A 20,373-nucleotide genomic window follows, 5' to 3' on the forward strand; every position below is an offset into this window, starting at 1 on the left:
TTCCTCAGTAGGGTTTGACTTTCAATTTTTAAAGGATGCCTTTTTGCCTCTAATTGCCTTATTTACTCTGCTGTTTCATCTTGGTGATATTGTTTTAATCCTCTTACTGTTTGGGGTTTTTTTTCCCCTTAGGAGTACACTTATTTTGAGCCTCTGACCATGTTTTGAATAAGTTTCCATGCAGCTTGCAGGCATTTCACTTTTGTGAGCGTTCCTTTTAATTTCCATGTCACTAGCTTTCTTTTGTGTAGTTCCCCTTTCTCAAATTAAATGCTACCATGATGTTCTTCATATTCCTACCCCACCCCCCACCCCCCCCCGGATGTTAAATTTAATTACATTATGGTCCCTATTACAGAGGTGGGCAAACTACAGCCTGCGGGCCACTACCAGCCCGCGGGACCGTCCTGCCCAGCCCTTGAGCTCCCAGCCGGGGAGGCTAGCCCCTGGCTCCTCCCCCTGCTGTCCCTCCTCCCCTGCAGTCTCAGCTCGCTATGCCACCAGTGCTCTGGGTGGTGGGGTTGCGAGCTCCTGCCAGGCAGCACGTTGTTGTAAGCAAGACACGAGAAGTAATTCTTCCACTGTACTCTGCGCTGATTAGGCCTCAAGTACAGTATTGTGTCCAGTTCTGGGTGCCACATTTCAGGAAAGATGTGACCAAATTGGAGAAAGTCCAGAGCAGAGCAACAAAAATGATTAAAGGTCTAGAAAACATGACCTATGAAGGAAGATTTGAAAAACTGGGTTTGTTTCTTCTGGAGAAGAGAAGAATGAGAGGGAACATAAGTTTAAGTACATAAAAGATTGTTACAAGGAGGAGGGAGAAAAATTGTTCTTAATCTCCGAGGATAGGACAAGAAGCAATGGGTTTAAATTGCAGCAAGGCAGGTTTAGGTTGGACAGTAGGAAAAACTTCCTAAGTGTCAGGGTGGTTAAGCACTGGAACAAATTGCCTAGGGAGATTGTAGAATCTCCGTCATTGGGTATTTTTAAGAGGAGGTTAGACAAACACCTGTCAGGAATGGTCTAGATCAGGGGTCTCAAACTCATGGCCCGCGAACCTCCCCAATGTGGCCTGTGGGGCTCCAGTAGTTTTGGCCCCACCTGCCTCCCCCAGGCAATTTAAAATAGCCTGGGGCCCCAGCAGCGCAGCGCAGCTGAGCAGCATCTGCCTGCTCACCCCACATGTCTGACCCCTCCCACTTCCAGACTAGCCCCCTCCCTGCGGCCCCGGGGCAGGGCTATGTTTCCGCGTGCTGCCCCAAACCCAAGCGACCCTGCGGCCAATGGGAAGCTGTGCGGGTGGTGCCTGGGGGCAGCAGCGCGTGGAGGCCTCCCGGCCCACCCTGTCTTGGGAGCCCCAGATAAGCACCACACCCCCACCCCCTTCCCACCTGCCAAACTCCCTCCCAGAGCCTGCACCCCAATCCCCTACCCTAGACCTCCTCCCCCACTCAAACTCGCTCCCAGAGCCTTAGGCAGGTGGGGGGTAGAGTTTTGGGGGATGGGTTCTAGGTGGCATGAGTGACATTATTGGCCCGCTGGGAGGATGAGAAGACTGGCACTGGCCCTAAGGTAATTGAGTTTAAGACCCCTGGTCTAGAGAATACTTAGTCCTGCCATGAGTGCAGGGCACTGGACTAGATGACCTCTCAAGATCCCTTCCAGTCCTATGATTCTATAAACCTATATTAAAGCAGAGTTAAGTGCTGCCTCATGCCCCTCCAGCATGTGGAGAGTGGTGAAAGTTAGTACATCTGAAAACCAGCAAATTAAGAACTACACACCACACCTGCAAAACGAAGCTCTGCTCCTACTCCCTAACCCTGGAGCTAGCAAATGTGACTGGGAATAGGTCAGTAAGGAAGGAGCAAAGGTTTACCAACTAACCAGGGAAGTGGCAAATTTTCCATCTCTTGAAGTCTTCAACTGAACATTGGATGCTTTTCTGGAAGATATTTTCATCAAAACACAAGGTATTCAGCTCACTTCAATGATAACTCGAAACTGTATGGCTTGTAGGATACTATTAGGTCATCTAGTCTGACCTTCTGTATCTCCTGGCCTTAAAATGTACTGATCAATAGAAGGAAAGACTAAGAACATGCCATTGTTTGTGTTGTGTTCAACAGATTTGAATACCACCACTTATTTCCATGCACTTCATCTATGCGCACTGTGTCAGCTGTAGCTTTACATGAACAGTGGAAGGAACAGTTGGAGCAGCTTGGTAGAACTGTGACTGTGATAAGAAGAGAGGTGCATGTGAATCTTGAAGGAACAGGTATTCCTCACATCAGTGCTAAGTGTTGTAGGTTGTGTCAATGAAGGTGCACAAGGGTGTGTTCTTGCCACGAGGGTTGTCAGCAGTCTGCTGGCATATGTGCTAATGGTCTCCAATGCTCAGTGAGGGTAAGTGAAGGAATCCAGAGTGCAAGGGGTGGTGACAATCTGAAAGTCTAAGATGGACAGTGCGCAGTGTTTGAGTGCAGGCCAGGGGTAGGTAGCTTCTGGTCCCTACACTGGACCTAACCAAGTTTTGCCTTTGCAAAGAGAAGGTGTTGGACTTTGTGTTATCCTGCTCCCGTCCTCTGTTTCCAAAGTGTTCTGTAGCAGGGGAGGGCAAAGTGCTAGTATAAGTGTCATTGGCCTGTTGGAGTGTTGCTGAAACAGGGCACAATTTGAGGTTGCATTGAGGGTGTTGTGAACCTTAGCTCTTCTTTCCCATTCTAATAACCGAGAGGACAGGAATCCTTACCCAGCGAGGTCACATTCTCATAGTTCTCCTGCATGACGTCTCTGTAGAGGGCTCTCTGAGCGGGGTCCAGCAGAGCCCATTCTTCTTCGGTGAAATACACAGCCACCTCCTCGAAAGCCATTGGCCCCTGAAAGAGCAACAGCCCCTCACTCAGTACCTGCTGCCTACTGACAACCCCACTACTCACAGGGGAGGAGGGCCAATCACTTGGAAGCTGTGGGAGGCAGGCAGCATAGTTCCACCCACACCCCATCACATGACAGCAGCCAGAAAGCATCAAAGGGAAGGGAGGAAAAAGAGCACCCCCACTCCTCCCAGCAGAGAGAGGGGGAAGGAGTCTTCACATTCATCACTCACCTACGAGCCAGAGGCTGATACAGGAGATGGAGCCCCCAGCAGGGTCCAGGGACAACCCCCTGATGCAAATTGCAACACCCTCCTCATTGCCAGCAGCTGGATAGGAGGGGATGGGGTATATTCCCTAGGCCTCACTGGTAGGTGCCCCTTTATATCTCACAGCAGCCGCTGGCTAGTATTGAAGTCTGGTAAGTTTCCCTAGCCCAGTCTGGGGAGGTGGGCGGTTGTTTCCTGCATGACTAATTAGGGAATTCCCACCCACAAATTATAGGGGTCTGTTGCTGAGATCTAGGCATCACGGTAAACAAAGCTTAGCAGGTTTATCACAGCCTGGCCCCCTCCCCTTCTCCACTCTGTATTTCCTGACCCCTCCCACTTCCAGACTAGCCCCCTCCGAAGTGCCCACCTCCTCTGTATTTACTGCTCTTCTCCCTCCAAAGAGAACGCACCAGCAACTCCCTGATAATCCCTACCTCAAATGGCTCCACTGCAGCCATTTCCCTTCCCTGGTCCCTGGAAGGACAGAATGAGCTGGAGCAAAACATGGATGTTACGCTGCAGCCTGTTAAGGCAAAAAGGGCAATTGGGAACATGTCAGAACAGGAAATAACTTCACAGCACAATTCCCCCCAGGATCTTTCCCTGCACATGGATGAACAGAACAATTCAAAACAGTGATGGAGGAGGGGGGGCTTTATCTACCCAGATATGTTAGAAAAGGAATTCAAGCAAACGCAAAGTGTCCAATAAGTTCCTGGAATGTACAGGGGACACCTGTTTTCTTTGAGAGGATGGAAGCAGTAACTGGAGGATGAAGGAACGAGTTAGGAAACTGAAGGCAGAAAGCAATGTGGGTAAAAGTGATGAGAAAACGATCGATGTCACGGTTCTATGAGAAGGCAGGCATGAGAGCAGCAGAATAAGGACAATGGACGTCCAAAAGGCAGACTTCAACCAATGCGGAGAACTGGTAGGTGAGGTCCCATGGGAATAAAAGCTCAGAGGGAGAAACGAGTTCCGGAGAGCTGGCTGGCATTTCCTCAGAGACAATATTAAAGGAGCAGCAGCAAAGGATCACAATGTGAAGGAAAGAAGAGTAGGTGGCCAATATGGCCCTACCATAAGTTCTTTCATGACCAGAAAATAAAAAGGAATCCTATAAAAAGTGGAATCATGGACCAATTTCTATGGAGGAGTACAAAAAAATTGCACAAGCATGTGGGGACAAAATCGGAAAGATTAACTCACAAAATGAGTTTCACCTTGGAAGTGACAAAAAAAAAAGGCAATAAGATATGGGTTCTATAAATATATTAGGAGCAAGAGACCGGGGAAGGAAAGTGTAGGTCTTCTACTTACCAGAGAAAAAGAAGAGCTAATAATAGATGACATCAACAAGACGAAGGTGTTTAATGCCTTTTTACATTCACTAAAAAAATGTAATTGTGACCAGATACTTAATTATTTTTGATCAAGAGAGAGAAGGAACAAAAACCACAATGGAGAAATGAGAGGTTGAAAAAATATGTACATAAGTTAAATATATTTAAGTCAGCAGGGCCTAATGCAATTCATCCTGGGGTACCTAACGAATTAGCTGAAGCAATGTTGGAACAGTTAACAATTATCTCTGACAACTGCGGGAGGATGGTGAGGTGCTACAAGACTGGAGAAGGAAAAACAATACCTGTCTTCAAAAAGGGAAGCAATGAAGATCTGGGGAATAAAGACCAGTCAAGCCTAATTTAGATACCTAGAAAGAAAAATGTATTAATCAATGTTTAAGCACCGAGGATAGTAAAGTGATAAGTTTTATAGCCAGCATATATTATCGAACACAAATCATGACAAACCAATCTAATTTCCTGCTTTAAGAGAGGTACTGGCCTTTATGGATACAGGAGACACTGTAGACATATCTCGATTTTAGTAAGGCTTTTGACAGAAGACCCCATGACATTCTCATCAGCAAACTAAGAAAATGTGATGTACTTGAAAGTCTGTACTCAAAGAGTAATCATAAATGGTTCACTGACAAACTGGGAGGCTGTATCTAACATGGTCCCACAGGAACCAATCCTCGATCTGCTACTACTCAATATCTTCCTTAATGACTTGGATAATGGAGTGGAAAGTGTGCTTATTAAATTTTCAGATGACACCAAACTGGGAGAGTTGTAAACATGTTGGAGAACAGGATTAGAATTCAAAATGACCTTTATAAATTAAAGAATTGATCTGAATGAACAAGATGAAATTCAATAAAGGCAAGTGCAAAGTACTACATTTTAGGGAAGGAAAATCCAATGCACGACTACAAAATAGGGGCTAACTGGCTAGGGGGCAGTACTACTCAAAAGGATCTGGAGGTTATAGTGAATCACAAATTGAATCTAAGCCAGCCATGTGACTCAGTTCTGACAAAGGCTAGTTCAGTACTGGAATAGGTTACCAAGGGAGGTTGTGGAATCGCCACCACTGAAGGTTTTTAAGGACTGGTTGGACAAACACCTCAGTGTTGGGGGCTGGACTAAATCATCTCATGGTTCATTTCAGCCCTACAGTTCTCAGATTCTATTCTGAGGAAATGTTTGGTCATTTTACTGACCTGGCCCATCCCACCAGCACTAAACAACAGACATTTTGAAATCCTACCAGTAACAAAGTCTGGGAACCAAATACAAGACAAGAGCAGAACAAAAGGAGTAACTTTGGGGGATTTCCCCTGACATTGTCCCCAGGGCAGCACACTTCCACAGCCGGGGGCACAGGCAGAGTCAGGAGTTGGCTTTTCCTCTCCCTGCATTTCACCTTGTTCACTGGAAAGTGAATCTGCCCAGGGATGCTGCAGTAAGTGTGTGTGGGAAAGTTAGAGATCTGGGAATCTCTCTCCCCAATTATTTCTCCCACTGCCCCTATCAATCTCTGTCTTTTTCTCCTTGTGTTTCCAATCTCCTGTCCTGCCCCCTCTGGCAGACAGGCAGACAGCCATTCCTGGGTGTTCGCTCTTCTGTGGCTGGATTGGCTCCTGCAATTGCTAAGGGGAGGAGAGATGTGGGGTGAGGAGGGGCTGTTTGTGCACACTCACTTTCATACCCATCCCCAGCAGGTTCCCTGAGGTCTCTTATCAATCACCTGAAGTCTCTGCTTTAGATGTTGGTGTGGGCAGAGCCTAGGGCTGGCCCATGGAGCTAATTACAGCTGGAGAAAGTTCTCACCTTGCCTGGGCATAGAGGAAGCTTCACTCCAAGTCACTTCCAAGCCCAGACCCCACCGGGGGAGCAGCAGCTGCTCAGTCTGGGCTCCCAGATCACAATGCAGGCAGCAGTGTCTGACCCAGGAAGCTCAACCCCAATATCCTGAGACAAGAGAGAGACACAGTCAGACAGAGGGATCTTCCCCCCCTCCCGCTCCTTTAGAACAAATGAAACCCCCACCCCCCAGGGACATATCCTGATTTTATTTGCCCCCATGTTAATCTGGAGTCACTCCATGTTCTTCCTTGAAGTCTCTCTTGATTAACACTGGTCTCAGTGAGACCAGAAACATGGCTCAGGAGGGATGAGGCCAGAGTCCTTTCCTCCTCCCTCATTCCCTCCTCTTCTTCTGAGAACAGCAAGTTTTCCCTCCAAAACCTGAAATTCCTCCAGTTTTAAAAATGGGGAGAGAAGCAAAGTCTGTCGTGATTTCATATCAGTATTTGATAAATGGATAGGGAGTTATCAGCTGCGCCTCCCAGCCGTTCACACGGGGTGGGGGGAGCCCTGGGCGAGGCTTCTTTAACAGGAAAATGGATGGCATGGAGGAGCCAAATTTTTTAAGACATTTCCATGCTCAGTGACTGGCAGATAATGGCCAATAGGTACCTACTCCCGAGACGACTACATCTCAGCGCTGGGCGAAGCAACCCGTCATGGAGACCATTTGTCATGGGGGTTTGGGATACTGCTGGTGAACATGATGAGGGGAAAGTGAGAGGCTAATACAGTAGCATGGAGATTCTCAGCCACTCTGGGTACAGCCTGGACAACAAGAAGCCAGGCACAGACTGAGCCATCGTCCTGTGCCCACTGAGGAAAAGAAAAGGGTCCAGCCAACTGTTCTGTAAGCAGCTGGGAAACCCCATTCCCCCAAACAGGGGGAGGCCTCTGGCTTTGGTGTATATTAAATATGGGACAAGTCACTTTCATCAGCAAACACTGTAACGAAGATAAAGGGGGAAAGAAATGAGTCTCAAATGAGAGGAGAAAGTTAACCATTTAACTCCCTGCAACCGCCAGGATGGAGAATGACTAAGAAGGGGTGGGCAAATTACAGCATGTGGGCCAGATCCGGTCCCTCAGGGCTTTGGATCCGGCCCACAGGATTGCCACCCCTGTGGCGCCGTGGGCCCCACACTGCTCCCAAAGCAGCCAGCACCACATCCCTGCAACCCCTGGTGGGCGGGGGAGGGGAGAGGCAGGGGGCTCCAGGCACCACCCCCCACAGCTCCCATTGGCCGGGAACAGGGAACCGCAGCCAATGGGAGCTTTGGGGGAGGTGCCTGGAGGCAAAGCAAGGACAACGCATGTGGAGCCCTCTGCCACCCCTCCCCCAGAGATGTGGTGTCGGCCGCTTCCTGGAGTGGTGCAAGGGGCCTGCTCTGGCCCCAATGCGCGCCGCTGCCAGCCGGATCCACTCCAGGTAAGCGGCACCGGGCCGGAGCCTGAACCCCTCCTGCATCCCAACCCCGTGCCCTAAGCCCCCTTGTGCACCCCAACCCCGTTCCCTGAGGCCCCTCATATGCCCCAAGCCCCTCCACTGTCCCAACCCCTTGCTCTGAGCCCATTCCTGCACTCCGCACCCCCTCCCACCCCCTGCACTCCCTCCCGCACCCCAACCCCCTGCCCTGCATGCAAATTCCCCACCCAGATGTGGCCCTCAGGACAAAAAGTTCCCCACCCCTGGACTAAGGCAACAAATTCCCTCCAAAATAGGAGAACTCGCTGCAACTAAACCTCAGAACGTCTCCAAACATGAGAGGCTTTTTAGCAGACATTTAATAATTACATGGAAAATGACAATATCTGACAGCTGATGTCTATGTTAAGTCATTAAAGAGAAAAGGGTGGAAATCTGGAGAATTTTGGATCAATTTTCACAAAGTAGAGCAGAAAGTGGAAAAAATGTGAAGAATTTTATATCGATAGTCAATAGTAGGTAAAGAGGTAAAGTGAGAGTGAATTTCATACTGTTATTTGACAAATTGAGAGAAAATGGAAACCTTTTCTAAATATATTCAAAAATTTGAGAAAAGGTCAAAATCTGAGGATATTTTATGTTAATTTATTATTAATGAGACACGGAAAAAATCTCAGGGAATATTAAATTAGAAATAGATAACTAGAGAGAAAGGAGGGCAAGATTTTAGGATATTCTCCGGAAGAAGAGATCTGTGTGTAACTCAGAAATGTATCTCTCTCACCAATTGAAGTGGATCCAATAAAAGATACTACCTCATCCATCTTCTCTTTCTAAATACAAAGTAATGCACATTGGAGAGAGAAACTAGAGCTACTTATAAACATTATTGCGTGGTAAATTAACTATCACCTGTAGCCCATATAGCTAGCTTTAGCATTTATTTTATGCAGCAGTAATGCAAGGAACCCACAGGCCTGTCTCCTGTAGGACACTGGCATCAGCAGTTAGCATAAGGCTTGAGATCTATGAACTCTGGCATAAATGGCCTAAGGGTCAGCCCTAAGGTTCGGGGAACTGGAAATAGAGTGTCTAAGGGGGAATTTCATCCGTAAAGACACCAGCCGACCAGAGGAACACAAGCTAACACCGGCTTTCGGATAGAACATCCACAGACGTCTGACCACAGGAGTGCCATGGCAACGTATTGACATATATGACACCAAGATAAGATCAATAATACACTAACCTACAGGAGCACACCCCAACATTAGTAGGGAGAGGAAATACAAATGAGGAAGAGAGGAGAAACCCCTACTGAACATGCATTACACCTAGCAATGTCAGCACAACATATTCTAGGCTACACAACTCAGGAAAGGGATCTGCATGTTGCTGTAGACAGATCAATGAAAAGGTCCACTTAATGCATAGCTGCCAGCAAAAAAGTTAACATGTTAGGATTCATAAGGAATGGGATGAAGAATACCACCAAACATTTGTATATAAACCAAGGGAGCAGCCTCTAATATCCTGGATCACCATGGCTACTACAGCACTGCACACAGGATATTTTATATCAACCTTTCAGAATTGGGGAAGAAATAGGTCTAAAAAGAAACATTTGAGAATGAGAAAAACACACAGTGGATCTGAAGAGAATTTATATTAAGTAAGTGAAAGTAGTTGGACAGTTTGACTGGATTGTATACGGAAGTTCAATAAACAGACAGTAATAATTTTCCCCCCACTCACACCATTCACATGGGGAGCAGGGAGCCCTTTGGGGAGGTGCTTTAAGAGGGTACGTGAGGGTAATATGGAGCAGGAAAACTCCCTGGCGGTAGGGAGGAGGCAGCAGCAGGGGCAGGCAGGTGACTGGCACCTGGGGGGAGCTGTGTTGGGCAGTTGGGAGTAGCAGTAACCTGGACTGTGTAACCTTGGGCTGGACAGTCTCCACCGGGGACTTTTCCTCCCATCCCCTTCCTTGTCTTGTTGCTGGCAGAAAATGGCCACCCCATCCCACCCCAGAGGCAGCTGTGTCTCAGGGTTCTACAAGCTGCACCCATTAAGCCCCTTCTCGTTTGGGGAATGATTCAGGACAATTTCCCAAAGAAAGAAAGAAAGTTTGCTGCAGGTCAAACAGGTGGGAAAATATCCCAAATCTGAGATTGTTAAATTAACATTGGAGAATTAAAGAGAAAATGGGGCAAACTCTGAAAAGGAGAATAGAGAAAGTGTCGATAATTGCTCCATCAGTACTGACCATTCATGGAGCCATTGCTGCTTTTACACCTGAAAGGAGACTTCCTTTCTCTGACTCCTGCCCATGGGTCGGACGTGGTGACCCAGAGAAGCTGACTTGGGGCTGATGCAAGGTAAGCAAAACCGAACCAGCCTCCCAGGGTATTGGGTTGGAAGCCGGTATGGGCAGTGGGCCTGGGTTCCCCTACATGAGTGGTTCTCAACCAGGGGTATATATACACCTGGGAGTACGCAGAGGTCTTCCAAGGGGTATGTCAACTCATCTAGATAATTGTCTAGTTTTACAACAGGCTACATCAGTGGTTCTCAAATTTTTGTACTGGTGACCCCTTTCACATGGAAAGCCTCTGAGTAGGACCCCTTCTTATAAATTAAAAGCACTTTTTATATCTTTAACACCATTATAAATGCTGGCGGCAAAGCAGGGTTTGGGGTGGAGGCTGACAGCTCGCGACCCCCCTCCCCTTGTAAGAACCTTGTGATGCCCTGAGCGATCCCAACCCCCAGTTTGAGAACCCCGGGCTACATAAAAAGCACTAGGGAAGTCAGTATAAACTAAATGTCCATACAGACAATGACTTGTACATACTGCTCTGTACACCGTATACTGAAACGTAAGTGCAGTGTTCGCCTTCCCGTGGGCGTATTTTATAATTATATGATAAAAAGGAGAAAGACACCAGCCGCGTTCAGCCAGAGCGCGCTGTGACACGCGGCGATTTCCAGAGCGGAAACTTGGGGTCTGCAAGTGAACCGCTGCCCGCCACCAGCCCCTGGGCTCGCCCCTTCGGCAGGAGACCCCCCACCCCTCCGACTGCCAGAGGCTGCAGCCCGGGCACTGGCCGCGGGGGCCGTTCCTAGGCAGGAGACCCCCCACCGCTCCGACTGCCAGAGGCTGGGCGGGGCGGAGGTGGGACGCGGGGGGCGCTCCTAGGGGCCCGGCCCAAGACCCCTGGGAGCAGCAGGGCCCGGCCCGGAGATCTCGGGACACGAGAGTTCGCGTTAGCAGCCTGAGGGCCAGGCGCCGGCCGCGGGAGGGCGAGGGGCGCAGAGCCGGGCGCCGGCCGGGACTGGGGGCGGTGGGGGCAGAAGGAGACGCGAGGTTATGGCGGCGGGGGGGGGGGGGGGGGGTCCAGGCTGATCCCGAGACCCTTCCTTACCTGGGCTCGAGAGGGCGGAAGAGCCCCGGGGCAGGCTGGGAATTGTAATTCCTGGCTCCTCTCAGAGCGGAAGTGACGAGTCAGTTGCTCAGGCAACGCGCGCGCCCCGTACTGCGGGAAGCGGAAATGCGCCGTCTGCCTACGCGCCCCCTCCCGATGCGCACTGGGAAGCGTAGTTCTCTCTCTCAAGCTCGGCCTTCTATGGGAGGAGGGGCCGCATGCGACGGGCGGGCAGGATAGAGGCCGCGCCTCGCGGCCCCCGGGGATCTGCTTCCGGGCGGAGCGCGCACCTGGGCGGGGCCGGAGCCGCTGCCTTCGCGGTAGTGCCGCCGCTGGGTCAGTCCCCGGCGCCTTTCCGCGAGGCTGTCCCGGGCGCGCGCTGCGGCCGTTGGGCTGGAGCCGTTGGGCTCCGCGGCGCAGCTTGGAACCCTGCTGGCACCCGCAGGCGGCCCCAGCCCGTGGGGCCCGGGGCGGGGTTGTGCTGATCAGTCCCCGGCCCGAGGGAGAATCGCGCCCCGGCGCTGCTGCGGGTGGCGGCCGACGGTGAAGGGCGGGTCCCTGGGGCGGGGGGAGGGTCCCATCTGCACAGACTCGGTTAATGATTTATTGTTGAGTCCGATTTTGGTGGATGAAGTGAGGGAGGCCCTGAGAGTGTTTCTTAAAGAGCAGGCGGACTTGTGGCACCTTGCAGACTAACCCATTTATTTGAGCGTAAGCTTTCGTGAGCTACCGCGCACTTCACCGGATGCCGTAGCTCACGAAAGCTTATGCTCAAATAAATGGGTTAGTCTCCAAGGTGCCACAAGTCCGCCTGTTCTTTTTGCGAATACAGACTAACAGGGCTGCTCCTCTGAAACCTTTCCTAAAGATAGTGCCCCAGGCCCGGTAAGGTTACAGCGAATGATTTATGGGATATTTTTAACTTAGACACTTTAATTCGCACTAAGATTTTTAATATATGGTTTCTAAATGGCAACTCCCAGATATTTTTTTAAAGAAAATAGAACTATTTTAATCCCAAAAGTGCAAAAGGAGAAAGAATTCATGAAACTATCCTCATGGAAACCGTGAACAATAGGACCTGTGTGGAGAAGGATGCATACGAGTATTTTAGCTAAAAGATTGACGATTACAGTTAAAATTTGCAACAAGCAAAAAGGGCGCTCCAGGATGCGAAGAAAATATTTCAATTTTAGATAATTTAATAAGGGGAGCAAAGTGGAGTGGAGATGAATTAGCTATAGTATTTGTTGGTTTGGCTAAGGTGGGACATGGGCATATCATGTCCAGCCTGAAGAGATTTGGGATTGATGAACACTTTATAGAAATTCTAAGGGACCTATATGATAATTACACTGCTGGGGTTTGAGTGGGTGATAAAAGTACTGAGTCCATTTTAATAAGGAGTGGGGTTGAACAAGCTGACTCTATCTCCAATTTTATTTAATATAGCCATTGTTACCTAATGGATCCCTTGTTACCTAAATTGGAAACATAGAATATCAGGGTTGGAAGGGACCTCAGGAGGTCATCTAGTCCAACCCCCTGCTCAAAGCAGGACCAATCCCCAATTTTTGCCCTGATCCGTAAATGGCCCCCTCAGGGATTGAACTCTGTCACGGAGTCCAATGGGCGATGCTCTGGAACTGCTCCCCATGAAGCCAGTCAGGACTCTGGGGCAGTCGCCTTCCGGTGAGCAGCCTGTCCGCAGGGCACACAGCTCACCCAGCTTCCACCTTCCTGGGTCTGACCTCAGAGCATTCAGCATCCTCTGCCCCTCCGTGCGCTTCCCACAGCGAGTCCGCTTAGGCGGGGCTCCTGGGGAAGCCAGAGGGTCCTGCACCCCAACTTCGCAGTCAGACGTGACTCTCAGCCAGCCAGTAAAACAGAGGTTTATTAGACGACAGGAACATGGTCTAACACTGAGCTTGTAGGTGCAGAGAACAGGACCCCTCAGCTGGGTCCATTTTGGGGGGCAGTGAGCCAGACAACCACGTCTGCACTTCACTCCATGTCCTAGCCAGCCCCAAACTGAAACTCCCTCCAGCCCCTCCTCCTCTCGGCTTTGTTCCTTTCCCGGGCCAGGAGGTCACCTGATTCCTTTGTTCTCCAACCCTCTAGCTCTCACCTTGCAGGGGGGAAGGGCCCAGGCCATCAGTTGCCAGGAAACAGGGTGTCGGCCATTCTCTGTGTCCAGACCCCTATACACACCTGCCCTCTAGGGCTCTGCAGTGATCATACACCCTTACCCCACCACCTAGATACTTAAGAACTGCATAGGGGAAACTGAGGCACCCCCACAATATTCGGAGGAAACATTAAGAACAGTCCCACTTCGTCACATCTCTCCCCCCTTCGAGATTGAACTGAGCGGGGTCACTTTAGCCGGTGACCTGGGGAAGTTCGAAGCCACCAACGTTCCCATGGATGCCCCAGCGTCTCTGCCATTCCTTGGTAGGAGTTACACCAGGCCCTTCCAGTTTCACGCCCTCCCTTAGGTCGGGGGTGGTCGATAGCACTCGCAGGCCGCATGTGGGAAGGTTTATGCGGCCCGTGCCCTTTGGCCACCCCAAAACCCCAGGGGGTCAAACTGGGATTGGGTCTTCTCCCCAACAAGCTGGCCAAACACAGCCACTTGGTTATAGGACTGTTTAACTTTCTTAACAGCTTTCACTCCATCTGAGACCTTCTCAAAGCTCTCCACACTGGGGGAGGGATAGCTCAGTGGTTTGAGCATTGGCCTGCTAAACCCAGGGTTGTGAGTTCAATCCTTGAGGGTGCCATTTAGGGATCTGGGGCAAAAATTGGGGATTGGTCCTGCTTTGAGCAGGGGGTTGGACTAGATGACCTCCTGAGGTCCCTTCCAACCCTGATATTCTATGATTCTATGAAATCACTTTCACACCCTTCAGTGGCAGTAAACTGCTTGCAAAGACTCCATGAGGATTCCTTTCCCTAGGGCTTTTCTATGCAACAATTCACCCCTCCCAGAAATTCTGCTCTTACCCTCTTTACCTAGGGCTTGCTCTAGAGGAACACGTTCCTGAGCAACAACAGACTCTTTCTGGGTCTCCCTTACATCCAGAATTACCTCTGGCCCATCCGGCGGATTCCTACACAATCCCCTTTCAGGCAAACAGACAGACTTCCTAGATAAAAGGTCAGAAGCATTCTCCTTCCCTTTGCCGCACACAAGTTCAGGAATCTTTTCCTTCTTGCTACAGGTTTCCACGTCCTCCATAGGTAACACAATCACATCACCTTCATGCTCTCCTTGTGCCCTGGCTAGGATCTCACCCTGATTAGACAGAGTTGCTGCACCCTTTCCCAACAACACACTAGCAACAGGCAAAACACAAGCACCAGAATTGTCTGGTCTCTGGGATTTTACATAGACACTAACTGGATGCGACCTAGTTACAGGGCCATTCTCCCGAGCAGACCCAAACTTAGGACCCTTCCCTTCCTGGGCTTTAGCTGAATCCAGAACCAGCTCTGAGACAACTGCACGACCCTCAACCATCACAGGCTGCAAGGCCCCTTCTGTCTGCTCCACAGACAAAGAGCCGGACACACTTTCTCCTTTCCCAGACACACAGCTTGGGATCTCATTCCCCTTGTCCCAGCACACAAGGCTGGTCACAGACAACCGCTTGGAGATCAGGGTAGCTCCCTCCATAGGCAAGTCAATACCCCTGACACACAGGCACGTTTCCTTCACTGTCACAATTCTCCACCCAGCTAACAGGTAAGGTCCAGGGACTCTCATCTTCCACTCTCCTCGCCTTCCCACCCTGCTGACTAGACACAGCCATCAGCTCACAAGGCTGCCTAGGCTCATCCAAACTTTCCTTACCAAGCACCTTGCCACTCCCCACAGATCCCCTGCCCTGCCTGTGTCTCCCCCCACTCAGCTGGGGTCTCAGCTCCCACTGTGCTCAGCGCTGCCCTTGCTGTCCCAGTGGGGGTAGGCAGCGAGCTCGCTGCTTTCCTCACTGCATCAGAGCCAGGGTGAGCCCCCTCTCCGGAGTGCAAGGGCGCAGGGAGCATCTCTCTGTCCCACCCAGCCCCAGGGGTCTGGTTACAGGCAGGCAGGTAGCCTGAGCCTAGCGGCTCCTCCCTGCTGCCAGCCAGGTCATCTGCATTTGCACTGACCATTTCCCTCTCCGCCGATTGGTTCCCTGGATTCAAATTCAAACCCTTGGCAGTTACAGGAACAGGGCCTGGATCCTGTCCCGAAGAGACACAGTCGCCCCACAACAGGGTCTCGCAGCTGGTGTCCTGGAGCACCCTAAGGACCAGCCAGCCCCACCCCTCCTGGGCCTGCACAGGGATCTGGGCCATAGGCAGGGAGAGGGGCTTCATCCCTGGGACCCTCACCCAGCTCACACAGCCCCTCAGCATCTGAGGCTGCACCACCCACGGCCTGACAACAGTTCTCTCTGTCCCAGGATCTCGCCAGCCCAGGAATGTCTCCCCATTGACCATCACCTTCCGCTCCCCCTGGGGGTCCGAGGGGCCCGACCCCAGGAAACTCCACACAGACATATAGGTTGGGGTCAGGAGTGGGAGCCTGTCCACCTCCCCACCCATCTGGCTGGCGGAGTCTGTGGCCTTGGGACCCAGCAAGGGAGCTAGACACCGGGGCTTTTCCGCAGGGTCCCCCTGGTTCAAATCTCCAGCCTGCTCAAAGGCAGTGAGGTGGGCATCCACATCCCCCCCTCCTTAACCAGGGGCAGCAATTTAGTCTCGAGGTTCCCTGCGGAACTGGGCCCCCGGGGTCTATCCCCACTCACCCAGGGGAGGTCCCCTAGGCGTCTCCGCTCCCCCACCGCCAGTTCATGCTGCTGCTGCTTCTGCAGCTCTTTCTCGGGCTCTCGCTGTCTCTCACAGTCCTCTTGCTCTCTCGGACTCAGCTCCAATCCTGTCCGTCTCCGATCCCCAGATGGGGAACCCGATCATGGAGACCCTCGTCTGGTCGGGGACAGGAGTCTTGGCGATGCCTGGCTACTACTCCAGCTGCTCCCAGATCCTGCTATAGCCCCATTTGGGGTCAGGAATCTGTCCCTTAGAGCGGTCATCCTCCTCCAGCTGCACGGTTAACTCTGCTTTGGTGAACTTTCCAATGCTCAACGCTCTCTTTTTGCACAGGGTTACAATGTCCTTCTTAAGGAGACGGTGACAGGCCGTCACTCCGCTCTTCCCAAGTTGTTGTGGACTCACAGGCCTGTGTGCTCTCAGCTCCCCACGGTTTCCAGGGAGAACCCCTAGTGTGCCAGCCCTTCTTGAGGTCACCACCTCTTTGCCAGGGTCGAGCCGCAGACTCCTCCGCCCCTTGGACTGCTCGCTGCAATCCCCAGGGGAACCCTGTTACTGCAAAAGTCCTTCTCTCTCCCAGGGCCAAGACGCAGGCTCCTCCACCCCTGAGCCTGCTCACTGCAGTCCCCAGGGGGACCCCATTACTGCACAGTCCTTCTCGCTGGTCACACACTCCCAGGGGTTTACCGCCCCCTGAAACCGCTCCTCTCTGAGCCTTCAGCACGCCTGGTCCTCGTCAATCCCCCTTCGTTTTACTGCTCCCCAGTCACTTACTGCAGGAAGCGCCATCCACGGGGTGCAGCACATCCCACCACTGCCACCAGTTGTCACGGAGTCCAATGGGCGATGCTCTGGAACTGCTCCCCATGAAGCCAGTCAGGACTCTGGGGCAGTCGCCTTCCGGTGAGCAGCCTGTCCGCAGGGCACACAGCTCACCCAGCTTCCACCTTCCTGGGTCTGACCTCAGAGCATTCAGCATCCTCTGCCCCTCCGTGCGCTTCCCACAGCGAGTCCGCTTAGGCGGGGCTCCTGGGGAAGCCAGAGGGTCCTGCACCCCAACTTCGCAGTCAGACGTGACTCTCAGCCAGCCAGTAAAACAGAGGTTTATTAGACGACAGGAACATGGTCTAACACTGAGCTTGTAGGTGCAGAGAACAGGACCCCTCAGCTGGGTCCATTTTGGGGGGCAGTGAGCCAGACAACCACGTCTGCACTTCACTCCATGTCCTAGCCAGCCCCAAACTGAAACTCCCTCCAGCCCCTCCTCCTCTCGGCTTTGTTCCTTTCCCGGGCCAGGAGGTCACCTGATTCCTTTGTTCTCCAACCCTCTAGCTCTCACCTTGCAGGGGGGAAGGGCCCAGGCCATCAGTTGCCAGGAAACAGGGTGTCGGCCATTCTCTGTGTCCAGACCCCTGTACACACCTGCCCTCTAGGGCTCTGCAGTGATCATACACCCTTACCCCACCACCTAGATACTTAAGAACTGCATAGGGGAAACTGAGGCACCCCCACAATATTCGGAGGAAACATTAAGAACAGTCCCACTTCGTCACAAACTCACAACCCTGGGTTTAGCAGGCCAATGCTCAAACTACTGAGCTATCCCTCCCCCCAAATCTGAGGGCTCGAGGTTTTATATTCAAGGGAATAGTGTCACGTCATTGGCATTTGCCGATGATGTGGCAATTTTAAATGGATCTTATCGGGATGGCTAAAAATCTAGGGATTTTAGACTGCTTTTTAGAAATACTAATCTATGGCTTAATGTGAAAAAGACTAAAGGGTTTCACATATTAGCAAAATGTAAGAACTATGTGATCAACCCCAAGGATAATTGGAAATTGGGTACTGAAATTATTGACTATGTACATCTAGGAGAATTTTAAAAATACTTGGGGGTGAGGACAGACCCTTGGATAGGGTTTGAAGGAATGTCTCTTAAGGATAAATTGATTGAATGGAGTGAGAGTTTGATGAAGGCTCCTCTTAAACCTACTCAAAAATTGATGATTTTACAAACATATTTTACCAAGGTTGTTTTATAATTGAGTCTCCTTCTTATATTTTATACGAACTTGATGTTTTAGTTAGGAAAGTAGTTAAACAGATTTTACACCTCCCACAGAGTACCACTGATGGGTTATTTTATGCAAGAGGAAGAGATGGAGGGCTTGCACTAACTAAGTTTAGTGTACAAATACCTAATATGCTCATTCGTAAATGGAGAAGGCATACTGTCTAGGGACGATTGGATAGATTTATCCTTTGTGTATACCCGTGAAATTTAATTTGATAAAATATTGATTCTTAGTGCAGGTACAGCAAATCTTAAGAAGCGGAGAGAGGCGGAATGTAGATGGTGTAACGAGATGTCAGGGGATAGGTATCAAGTATTTTAGAAATGATACAATTAATAATTCAATTTTGAAAAGATCTTGTATGATTAAATCTTCCTCGCTGATTGCTGGATTACAGTTAAGGGCTAATCTTTATCCAACAAGGGAGATATTGGCAAAAGGTAGAGAGGGACTAAGAAAGCTAAGAAAGGGACTAAGAAAGCAGGGGAAGAAGGGCTGGGAGCCTGGGTTCTATTCCTCGCTGGCATGAAATTTCCCTCCTTCCAATCAGGGCTGCCAGTCCTGCCCCCCACCTTTCCTGTGGGGCAGGGCCCTAGGGGGCGGTTTCACTTACTGCCTGCGGGGATCTGTGCCTGAGGGTTCAGGGGGATGCTGCCAGGAGAAGGGGGAGGCCTGGCTCTTGCGGGCAGAGACCCAGGAACTGACTAGGATACAGTGGCTGGAAGGGGAATGTGTGGGGAGAGAACTCAGGAGTCTAGGCTCCCACCCCCCTCTGCTCTAACCACTACACCCCACTCCTCTCCCAAAGCTGGGGAGAGAACCCAGGTGTCCAGGCTCCAACCCCTCCTGTTCTAACCACTAAACCCCACTCCCCTCCCAGAGCTCAGGAGAGAACCCATGAGTCCTGGGTCCCAGCTCCCTCTGCTCTAACCACTAGACCCCCATTTCCCTTTCACAGCTGGGGAGAGAACCCAGGTGTCTGGGCTCCCAGCTAAGCTAATCCCCAGCACAATTAGTGCCCACCAGGATTCCCCCTGCTCCCCAGCCTCCCCCCACCCCACCTGCCTCCTCCTGCCCCGGCTCCCCTCCCGCACCCCTGTGTGCATCCATCGCAGGGCACAGAGGGCCCTGGAAGGGTGATGTGGGGTGCTGGAGGGGCCAGCTGCCACCTTTACCACCCCAGTCTCCAGCACCCAACGCCCAGGCTCACCCCAAGCCAGCAGCTGCTCCAGTCCTTCCCCAACTATTGCTGAAGTTCTGCTGATGCTGGGCTCCCCCACACCCCCATATACTGCTTCCTCCACCCCTATTTCCTGCCCCTGCCCCTTATTGGGGGTGGGGAGACTGGGAGCCAGGACTCCTAGGTTCTCTCCCCAGCTCTGGGAGGGGAATAGAGTCTAGGGGTTAGAGCACAGGGGCTGGGAGCCAGGACACCTTGGTTCTATCCCTGGTAATCTCCCTCTCTCCAGCCCACAGTCCTCTCCAGGCTGAGACTTACTCCCACTAGTTAAGGGGAATCAGTCTTCAGCCTTGCTGGGCACCAGGGCTCCTGGGTTCTCTCTCTGCCCCTCCAGTGCACCTGGTATCCAGCAGAGATGGGAGTGTGATGGGTTAGATCACAGAAACCCTCTTGGGACTGCCACCTGATGTGCTGAGACTACCTCTGAGCCCGTTTTCCCTGGCAGCTTGGGACTTCAGTGTCCTGCCTGGTTGTGCCAGACACGCGGGCCTGCTACAGACACAGACCCAGGTCTGAACCACATCCCACAAAAGCTGCAGGCTGAACTGAAAACAGCTTAAGTGCTCCTGTCTCCAACACCCAAACCCCAAATAAATCCGTTTTACCTTGTCTACTGTCCTTTGTTCCAGTTTCTTTCAGGCATCTCCTTGGGATGAAGAGACTATCTTTTGTGCCAGCTGAAGGCAAAAGGAAGGGGGCTCCTAGGACTTTATATAGTTTCTCTCTTGTGGGTGGAAACCCCTCCCTTCCCTTGTGTAGAATCCCAGCTACAAGGTGGAGTCTTGGAGTCACATGGGCAAGTCACATGTCCATGCATGACTCAGTTCCTTACAGGCCAAGCCACATTCTCAGGAAAACTCAGATGTGGATTGGCGTCTCTCAAAGTTCATTGTTAGCTTAATTGTGTCTTGACTGGGCACTCACTGAGAATAGTCTTTTCTCAAGAAGCCAACCAACTGCTTCACTGAGGCTACTTAAAATCAAACAAGTACATAACCAATATTCATAACTTCCAAC

General features: G+C 51.2%; 1 protein-coding gene across 3 annotated transcripts in view; it reads right to left on the bottom strand.

Moving 5' to 3' along the window:
* Positions 1–20,112, bottom strand: part of LOC114021050 (zinc finger protein 3 homolog) — a 60,915-nt gene extending 40,803 nt beyond the window's left edge. Inside the window, exons 1-2 of one of the 3 annotated variants that reach the window (XM_037882109.2) lie at positions 19,962–20,112; positions 6,334–6,474 (exon numbers count right to left, since the gene is read on the bottom strand). In XM_037882109.2, coding sequence (XP_037738037.1) covers positions 6,334–6,346 — 13 coding nt within the window. In that variant the 5' untranslated portion in view covers positions 6,347–6,474; positions 19,962–20,112. Of the gene's footprint in view, positions 1–6,333; positions 6,475–10,061; positions 10,083–11,220; positions 11,340–19,961 lie in introns of those variants that run through there. The other 2 variants (XM_037882107.1, XM_037882110.2) reach the window with 2 other exon arrangements.
* Between the last annotated feature and the right edge of the window lie 261 nt (positions 20,113–20,373).

This window comes from Chelonia mydas, chromosome 22, assembly GCF_015237465.2.
Source record: "Chelonia mydas isolate rCheMyd1 chromosome 22, rCheMyd1.pri.v2, whole genome shotgun sequence".
In the NCBI taxonomy this organism is placed as follows: Eukaryota; Metazoa; Chordata; order Testudines; family Cheloniidae; genus Chelonia; species Chelonia mydas.